We start from the raw sequence: 10,373 nt of genomic DNA on the forward strand, positions 1-10,373 counted from the left end.
TGACTGATGTCTGACAGAATTTACACTTTTCAGGCGATAGTTTCAATCCGTACTCTCGTAGACGGCTCAGCACTCTAAGCAGACGGCTCTCGTGCTCCTCAAGCGTGTTGGAAAAAATGATCAGGTCATCCAAAAACACCAGGACCTCTTCCAAGTGGAGATCTCCCATACACTTTTCCATTAACCTTTGGAAGGTTGAAGGTGCATTGGTTACTCCCTGGGGCATACGGTTAAATTCCCAGAATCCAAGAGGTGCAACAAAGGCTGTTTTTGGTTTATCTGTTTCATTCATTTCGATTTGATAATAACCTGACTTGAGATCTAGCACCGAAAACCACTTGGATCCAGTGAGTGCAGAAAACGATTCCTCCAAGTTTGGCAATGCATATGCATCCTTTACAGTCTGCAAATTGAGCTTGCGGTAATCAATACATAATCGAATATCTCCATTTTTCTTCTTGACAACAACTATAGGCGACGAGAATGGTGACTCGGATTCTCTGATAACACCAGCATCTAGAAGCTCTCTCAGATGTTTGCGAACAGCTTCTATATCCTGAGGATGAATTGGTCTTGCTCGGTGCTTGAACGGAGTGTTGTCATGGAGATTAATATGATGTTTCACATGACTAGCGCAGCCAACATCCATGTCATGCTGGGAAAAGACATTGGACATTGCATTCAACTTGCTGGTTATTCTTTCCTTCCATTCCGGGGGTAATGGCGATTCCCCAAAGTTGAAAACTAGTGGAGTGCCGTTGGGCCCATGTGCTGAGGAACTGGTCACATGCTGCTCTGAGACGATGCACTCATACACTCCCAGTTCTGCTATGATGGTCGAAGATGGTATGTAGATGCCTTGCTCCGATTCGTTTCTCACCATGACAGGTACTTGGTGAGGAAAACGCGTTGGCATAGAGACAAGACAGCTGCTAACGCACAAACCACCCGGTAGACCTGAATCCGGATGTTGGACGACAGCATACTGACTTGCTGGAGCAGAGACTTTAGCGGAGCCTTTCAGCAATACGGTGTGGCCAGCAGGAACGAGCACAGAGGATTTACTGAGCAGAGTTACAACTCCAAGATGGTCGCTGCAGCTTTGTTGGTAGGTCACTTGGAGAGTTTGTAGTACAGCTCGGTAACCTAATGCATTTGGTTGGAAGGAAGAATTGTCGCTTTGCCGAAACTTGTCATAGAGCGTCTCGAGAGTGTTCATGCCAATCAAGATTGAGGTGGGAAATCCTGGTCTGACATCAGGAACAATGAGTGCAAGAGTTGGAACAGTAATGATGCTTCCAACAAAGTCTTTAGGAAAAGTCACTGTAGTTTCAACGTAGCCAAGATATGGAACAGTTTGGCCTGCTGCTCCTTCAACGTGGAGTAGCTCATGCAGGGGTTGAACTGGTTGATTGGAGAGACGTTCATTGTAAAAGGAAACCGGAATGGTCGTAACTTGGGACCCGGTATCCAAAAGACAGGAACCTTGGTGACCGGCGACTTTGACATCAGCAGTACATCTGGATCCTATAAGTCCTTTTGGTACTCTCCTTGATGTAGACTGCAGCTCAGAACAGTTGACAGGAAGCTTACTCTTGGCGGGACAAATTTGGTCCTGCTCAGCCCCTGGGTGTCCCACACCAGGAACTGAAGCTAGTTTAAATGCTTCTTTGCAGATGGATTTTGTCCCTGCCACTTCTGCTGCCTGTCTTGAAACTGCTTTCGCTTGGCGCTAACCAGTGCTGGGTTCGGATCAGAATCACACTGAGGCTTAATGTGGCCATCCTCCCCACAGCGAAAGCAAAACCCAGGTTTTGGATAGGAAGAAGCTAGTTTGGCATTTCTCCCCGTCTTCCCGGTTTCAGACTGCTTTGAGGCAGAATACATAGCTGCTGGCTGATGTCTGTTGGTTTGACCGGCGTTGAGAGCGGCAAGCTGTTGTTGAATGGCTGTCATCTGGTGTGAAAGCTCCTTGGTGAACTTTGTTATCGCAGTGCACAGATTTGATTCTTCATCCGGCCTGTTTACAAATTGAGCATGAGTGGTTACCTTTTGTTTGGTTCCTCCAAGGTGCTGTTTCATTCTTCGCTCCTTTGCTGCTTCTCTGTCCTCCTCTGTTCGCAGGAGTAGTAAAAGTTCAGCAAAAGATGGTGGACTGGATTTCCTTTGTTTGAGTTGGAGTTCTGAAATCAGTCCATTGTCCCAACACCCTCTGCAGAATTGAGCCAATAAACGTTTATCCATATCTCTCTCAGATACTCCTCCTCTCCTCACAGCATGTTGCAGTGCCACCTGGAGTCTCTGCAGGTACTCAGACGGCTTCTCTCCATGATTTTGGTAAGTGTCCATGAACTTGGCGTAAAGTTCTTCACCATCCTGGACAGTGCCATACGCTGACTCCAGCTGCTGCAGATACACATCAGGCAGCGCATCATGGCTTAGATGTTTCACCATGTCACAGGCAGGGGGCAGCAGGCTGTCACGAATTAGTCTGGCGCGTTGGAGATCAGATATGGCTGGATCACGCAGCACTAATTCGACGCCAGACCGCCAGGTGTCGTAGTCCATTTCATGGTTTGGCCTGGGCACTTTACCAGAGAACGGTCTCAGCCGGTGGGTGGCATGCATGGATGTATCACCGCTCCGAACCACATGCTCCACGACGTAACGCTGCACCTCAGGAGGGTTAAGGTCACCAGGTGCAATCGGTCGTCCCCCGGCGCTGTTCATACCGGCACTGTTAAAAGCAGAAGCAGGTGGAGTGAGAGAGGTTTGTAAGGGAGCATACACTGGACCAAAAGTTCGACTTGGTACAGAAGGAGGTACAAATGGCTCTGGAGGGTTTTTTGGTTGGTCAGCTATCTTTTGTTCAATTTTAGGGACATTTACAGCAGCGGGAGGAAGTTGTGCTATAGCTTGTTGTATCTGGGACATCATTTCACCAAGAACCATCGAATAATCTTTTCCAGACATTTTAGCAATTCCTTTCAAGTCAGATAAATAAGTGTCAGTCTTTGAACCACCCAACTTTGAAGTGTAAATTTGGGATAAATTCCTAATATGGAATTCGTTATTTTCATCAGAAATAAATGTATACGGCAGTCGTGAAGACAGTTTTGCTACGGACACTCCTGACACAAATTCAACAATGAGCATATGATGAAATTCGGATTCGCTATCATCAATAATGTCATCGCGATTAATGTCGCCATATTGATCAAGAAAATCTATAACTTCAGAGGAACTCTCTTCAACCGGCCCATCCACTAAGACGGCATTAGGAATTTTTATCCCGAGTGTTTCGAAAACTTCCATCGCAAAAACGAACTGGTGAGTCTGAATAAACGGTTTCTGTAAAAAAAAATGTTAATTACTGTACAAACCAGCTCCTGGCTGGCTCGCCAAGATGTAACGGGTGTTTGAGACGGTTAACAGATATTAATATGTCTTAGGCTAGTAAAATAACAGAAGTCTAAATTCGTCTACAGGAGCTGGTGGTCAGTAACAACACAGAAACATAAGTTTAAATTTAGTGCAGGTACCATATATTGCAAAATAATTAAACAAAATATTTACAAATAGAAATAATGAAAGAAAAGAAAAAGAAAAGAATCCCAAAATATTTACAGACTGCAGTTGAACCGGTTTGTAGTTAAGTGCACTTGATAGTTGTTGTTCAAGTATATACTAATATAAATTACAGCAAATACACACACACAAAAACCAAAAAGAAAAAGAACTGTCCCAGCAATAGATGGTATACAAGACCAGCGCGACAACCCACAAGGGTTTTATGGAAGTTTGTAGTGATAAGTCCGTAAGTTATTGTTCATCATGTGAAGGATGTGTATGTGGGGTTGAAGCACTAGTCTATGGAGAAGTGTGTGGGGGACAGGCTGTGGACAACCTTCCTACCAGACCAGTAGGATGGCTATTCAGTGGATGCTACACGGATGGTAGGCTCCCAGCAATAGAAATTCGGCTCGCCATCATTCATCTCCAGACAGAGAGAAAAAACCTGGCCTGTAGTACAACAACAGGACCAGTAAATAACAGGGCAAAGTTGAAACTAAGCATCAGCTCATTCCACACTCAGATATCATTTTCATGTGCACACAATTCTAAATTATTACAAAATGAATCAATAAATGTACAAACTACAAATAATAAACATTAAGGGCATGACAACACAATAAACAGTACAATGTTAAAGTTGTATTGGCTGCACAAAGTTCAAATAAATTCAACAGTACTATAATCAGATTTCCTTACTACATATAAACACACTTACTGAAAACAAATATATTTGTAACCCACAAATGCAAATGTCACAAAAGCATAAAATTAATCAAAACCAGTTGGTGAATATTTGGCTAATATGTTAGCTTTCAGCATGTAGTTCATTCATTCAGAGTACTCACCAGTTCCTCTAAGTAAACATATGGCAATCTGGTGACGGTGGCAATCCCCTGCAGCCACTAAGTTATTCTAAAAGTTACAATGATGTGTTTAACTTAAAAGAATAAATCAAGTAAAAGAGTGAATTGTTTGTTGAACACAAACCTGTCCACAGCTGCCGATCAGCTTCCCCACACCTCTGAATGAGGAAGAAGCTGCAGCCTAATTAAACTCGTGCTCTACTGCGCGATTGGCCAAGCACAGTCACACGACTGGGGTGGCATGAGATCACTTCTTAAAGGGGCAGCAGAACTAATAATATATTACCAGATTTCAACCTGGGTTACACATGACATTATGAAAAACTGTTCCTGCGGGGTAGTTACCAGGTAAGTGTAAGGTCAATTATTTGATAAACCCTCTATAAATGGGTGTAGCAATGAACAACAACTATGTAAAACAAGGTACTTTATTGGAAACTACCGTCTTATTTTCAAGATAGTAATAAATAAACATGGACTGTTACCAACATAACCCTAGGATAACTACAAACCTAACTTGAATTGATGGGTAATACTGGAGGTGTTTCTAAAAATAGTCTGCCTACATTCTGAGGAAGTACACAATTAAATCGGAGTTATTACAAACCTAAACAGGTAACAAGTACACAGTACTTTGTTGAGTTGATATTTAACAGTGGTGTTTTTTTCCCTGGTAGTTTCTCTGTAATTGCATACTAATCACCTTAAGTAATTACACACTAAAATACTATAATTTACCATATGCTTACCCGGTAAATACCTAGTAATTAGTTTGTAGTTTCTCTGCATTTACATTCTTGTTACCTGTGGTAATTACCAATAACCAACTATAACTTACCATATATTTACCAGGTAATACCTAGTAATTAGGGGACTGTAAAAGGAAGGGTTACCAACTGTTCTTTAGTCTGCTGGTCCTGGTCCAGAGGCACCTGAAACGCCTGCCGGAGGGCAGGAGAGAAAACAGTCTGTGGGCTGGGTGAGAGGAGTCCTTAAGGATGCTGCGAGCTCGATGCAGACAGCGTTTCCTCTGGATGTGCTCGATGGCAGGTAGTGGAGTCCCAGTGATGCGCTGGGCGGTTTTCATCACCCGCTGCAGTGCCTTGCGCTCTGCAACAGAGCAGCTCCCATTCCACACTGTAGCACAGTTGGTCAGGATGCTTTCTATTGCGCAGCGATAGAAGTTCACCAGGATAGTCGAGCAGAGCTGATTCTTCCTCAGTGTCCTCAGGAAGAAAAGGCGCTGGTGAGCCTTCTTGACCAGGCAGGAGGTGTTGGTTGTCCAGGACATGTCCGCCGAGATGTGGATCCCCAGGAACTTGAAACTAGAGACAGGCTCAACAGCCATTCCATTGATGTGGATGGTGTCGTGTGTGCCTCTTGACTCTTTCCTGAAGTCCACGATGAGCTCCTTCGTTTTGGTGGTGTTGAGGAGCTGGTTATTTTCAGTGCACCATGTGGCCAGGTGCTTGATCTCCTCCCTATAGGCAGTCTCATCATTGTTGCCGATGAGACCAATCACCGTAATGTCGTCCGCAAACTTGACGATGGAATTAGATCCGTACACAGGCTTGCAGTCGGAGGTGAAGAGGGAGTAGAGAAACGGCTTAGCACACAGCCCTGTGGTACACCAGTGTTGAGTGTGATGGACGTGGAGCAGGTGGAGCCAGATCGAACATTCTGGTTTCTGTTGGTCAGGAAAATCCAGTTGCACATGGAGGTGTTGATACCTAGGTCTACAAGTTTGGCTACTAATTTGGTTGGGATGACAGTGCTGAATGCTGAGCTGAAGTCAACAAACAGCATACGTGCATAAGTGTTCTTATTGTCCAGATGTGTGAGTACAGAGTGCAGTGCCATGGAGACTGCATCCTCTGTGCTCCTATTGCTATGGTAGGCAAACTGGTGTGAGTCCAATGTGGATGGTAGAGAGTATTTTAGGTGTGCCAGGACCAGCCGCTCAAAGCACTTCATTACGATGGGTGTGAGTGCTACAGGGCGGTAGTCGTTAAGGCACATCGGGCTGGAGTGTTTTGGCACTGGCACAATGGAAGTGCATTTAAAGCATGTTGGTACAGCTGCTTGGGCAAGAGACAGGTTGAAAATGTCTGTAAAAACCCCAGCGAGCTGCTCCGCACATGCCCTGAGTACGCGTCCAGGGATGTTGTCTGGTCCAGCAGCCTTGTGCGCGCTGATCCGGCTCAGTGCATTGCAGACATCTGTGGAGGAGAGTGTGATTGGCGGGTGGTCAGCTGAGGGTTTGAGCTTGGTGGCAGTTTCTCTGTTGTCTCTTTCAAAGCGAGCATAAAAGTCATTTAGCTCGTTCAGGAAGTTGACATCAGTGGCTGCGGGGGTGGAGTGAGGGGGTTTGTAGTCACCGATGGCCTGAATGCCCTGCCACATGCGTCGAGGATCAGAGTTGGAAAAGTGTCCCTCTATCTTTAGCTTGTAGCCAGGCACGTGCACACATAGACATCAAAGGGGGCTTGAGCACCTGCCCTTTTTATTCCTGGAGAGAAAGTGCCCTTTTTTCTGGAGTGCTTTTTTTTTATTTTTGAAAAATAATATATATTCCTGTTTGCGCACAGCTTCCCTGTCAAACAAATATATGTATTGAAGAATAGTATATCTAAATATCAGGTCAGGAGTTCTGAAGCGCTCCCTCTCTCTCTCTCTCTCTCTCTCTCTCTCTCTCTCTCTCTCTCTCTCTCTCTCTCTTCCCCCCCCCCGCGTCTCTGCGCAGCGGCGCACATCGGCACACATCATACACACACACACCTGAAGGCAGCAGCAGCCCCTCCCAGCAGTGTTTTTCTTGGCTTGTGCTGAGGTGAGTGGCGCTGGCGATGAACAAAAGATTAAACTACCCGAGGCACTGGTCGAGGCTCGAATTTACTGCTGATTAGCCAAAGACAAATATAGTTAACCTGTGTTTTGCTAGCATGCATGCCTCATGAGCTACTAGACTAGCTAATGTGTAAGGGACAGTGTTGGGAACGTTACTTTAAAAAAGTAATTAGTTATAGTTACTCACTACTTGTTCCAAAAAGTAACTGAGTTAGTAACTGAATTACTCTATAATAAAAGTAACTCGTTACCAGGGAAAGTAACTATTTGCGTTACTGTTAAAAAGTTGCTATATGTCAAAGAATTTGGAAACACTTTGCAGTTTGAATGTCCTGTATAAACAAAATTACTGAGTAGCCTATGTTTTATGTTTTCACTGTTCGATCGCTTCCGCGCTTCACACACACACACACGCGCACACACAAATCGCGCCCGCACCTCTCACACACACACGCGCGCACACACAAATCGCGCCCGCGCCTCTCTCCCTCTCCCTCTCTCTCTCTCTCTCTCTCTCTCTCTCTCTCTCTCTCTCTCTCTCTCTCTCTCTCTCTCTCACACACACACACACCACATTCCAGCATTCCAATCTTTAAATCGCAGTCTGCTCCAGAGCCATGTTCAGGCGGGGCTACAGATAAAGAACCCGCGTATCTAACAGTAGTTCCGCATTACATTAAATAATTTGCACGCGAGTTTTATTTATTTTTATACCGTGTATTCTCCGTGTAAATGTATGCACCGAACCGTGACGCCCGTACCGTTTCGGTTCAATACGAATACATGTAGGCTACCGTTCCACCCCTAGTTCTTGCCTTTGTTTGACATCAATGAATTTGAAGTAGTATCTCCACCTTGAAAATGCCAACTTTTCATCGGATTTCTCCTGACTCGCCATCCCTGCTGCTTCATCAAATCTCTGTTTAGCTTGTGTGTGTGTGGCGCGTGTGCTGGCATGTGTGTAAAAACACTGGCTCTGATTGGCTACCATGAAAGACATGACTCTGCCTTAGCCAATCATAATCGCTTACCTCGTTATTAACCCACCTCCTCACTAGCTGTGCGAGCCAGGGAGGGGTGCGTTCGGATTACACAGTTTATCAGAGAATGTCTATAGAGTTTATTCAATCAATGCATAGTAACGCACCGCATTTAACGTCCAGTAATGTTAACGGCGTTGTAACGATGGGAAAAGTAATTAGTTAGATTACCCCGTTACTGAAAAAATAACGTCGTTCTTTTAAACGGCGTTATTCCAAACACTGGTAAGGGATAATCGCTATACATTATCCCGCTTATTACATGGCTACCTACCAAATAAATCATTAATTTGACACAAAATATTGATTTAAAAGGGAGTTTATTGATTTAAACCCAATTGTATTGCTTCCGCTAAAGAAAATAGTACGCTCCGTCTCTACGGTTAGAATCCTGTGAGTCCATAGCAACGCTCTGTTTTTCATGGCAACGGTCTGTTATACGCTGATATAACAGATTTTATTTTGAAGTAGAAGACCTTTTTTTTGTAATAATTTTATTAAGTTGCTGTATTTTTGTATTTTATCAATCATTTTTGCAGTGATTTTTTCAGTAAAATTAACAAAATAGCAGCAACAACCCTCTTCAGTTTAGAGTGAATATTTGTGTTGATTTTAAAGTGTTATGTATTCTGATAACACCAAAATAATTAGAATGATGTAGTGCCTTGTGCAAAAATAAACAAATTATTAGTAAAACACGCCCCTCTGCTTGATGCAGTTATTTAGGTTATTCTAAATATATACTTGAAACTAGTAGTATAGAAAATGTTTTCAAAACGCGCACATTGTGGAATGGTTTCCTTTGCTGCTCTATAAACCTAGTGAATACTAAGGAGACCATGGTTTCTGTGTGAACTGATTATTTTGTAGACAACTTTTGAAAATGAAACAATTGCGTGAGTTTGAGGAAGATAAAATTAATTAACTTTTTAAATTAATTTTTTTTAAAGGAAGTCAGAGTTGCGTTAATATATATACTTTTTTGTTTAAAAAAAGAAAAAAAAATACGTAATTATGAGAAGTGCCCTTTATTTCACTTGAGCCCCTGACCCTCAAAATGTCTGTGCACGTCCCTGCTTGTAGCAGTGCTTGGCCTCTTTGATGCCCCTCTTCAGATTTGCTCTGGATGTGCTATAGGCTTGTGCATCTCCTGATCTGAAGGCATTATTAGATTAGATTAGATTAGATTCAACTTTATTGTCATTACACAAGTACAGGTACAAGGCAACGAAATGCAGTTTAGGTCTAACCAGAAGTGCAATAGCAGCAAGTGCAGGATATACAGTGGTTCATAAGTGCAGAACATGGATATGTACTGAATAAATATAGAGTTGAATACTATTATAAACAAAAATTTACAGATAGATTGTCCTATGAATATAATATACAGATAACTATTACTGTGAACAGAATTTACAGCTAGATATGTACTGAATATAATAATATACAGATGGCTATTACTATAAACAGAATGTTTACAGATAGATATGTACTGAATATAATATACAGATGGCTGTTACTATAAACATAATTTTACAGATAGATATGTACTATGAATATATATACAGATGGCTGTTACTATAAACAGAATGTGAGCATAATATACAGATGGATATTACTATAAACAGAATTTTACAAATAGATATATGTATAAGTTAGGCTAATGAGCAGTATAACAATGGATTTAAAGTAGTGCAAATAAAGTTTGGACAGAAGCTATCCGAGTGAGTGCAGTGGAAAGTAATTGCATATTACAGTTAAGGTACGATATTGCAATGTATATATAACAGTCGGTACTGTAAATAAACAGTCGGCAGTGCAAATGAGCATATTCCAGTCAAGGTAGTAGTGCAAGATGCATATGTAAACAGTTGTTACTGTAATAACAGTCAGCAGTGCAAATGAACATTATAGTATTGCAAATAACAAAATGGAGGCAGGTGTGAGGAGGGAGAGGAGAGTCAATCAGTATATGAGGGGAGTGGGATCAATGAGGGTTAGAGTTTAATAAAGAGACAGCTCTGGGGAAAAAACTGTTCTTTAGTCT

General features: G+C 42.7%; 1 protein-coding gene across 2 annotated transcripts; it reads right to left on the reverse strand.

The window, feature by feature from the left end:
* Positions 1-978: 978 nt before the first annotated feature.
* LOC311288168 (paraneoplastic antigen Ma3 homolog) lies at positions 979-4,606 on the reverse strand. Of its 2 annotated transcripts, XM_084405420.1 has the most exons (3): positions 4,564-4,606; positions 4,422-4,488; positions 979-4,023 (listed from the first exon to the last, which is right to left on the reverse strand). In XM_084405420.1, exon 3 carries the CDS (start codon positions 3,313-3,315, stop codon positions 1,654-1,656), a length of 1,662 nt encoding a protein of 553 aa, XP_084261546.1. In that variant the 5' UTR covers positions 3,316-4,023; positions 4,422-4,488; positions 4,564-4,606; the 3' UTR covers positions 979-1,653. The 2 variants fall into 2 exon arrangements, with proteins under 2 accessions (XP_084261546.1, XP_084261545.1); XM_084405419.1 differs by having other exon boundaries at positions 4,422-4,585.
* Between the last annotated feature and the right edge of the window lie 5,767 nt (positions 4,607-10,373).

Source organism: Rutilus rutilus, assembly GCF_951802725.1.
Source record: "Rutilus rutilus genome assembly, chromosome: 3".
NCBI classification, from domain to species: domain Eukaryota; kingdom Metazoa; phylum Chordata; class Actinopteri; order Cypriniformes; family Leuciscidae; genus Rutilus; species Rutilus rutilus.

Bases quoted from the DNA above. Each gene is read 5' to 3' on its own strand.
- LOC311288168 (XM_084405420.1), bottom strand. From the start codon at position 3,315: ATGGAAGTTTTCGAAACACTCGGGATAAAAATTCCTAATGCCGTCTTA.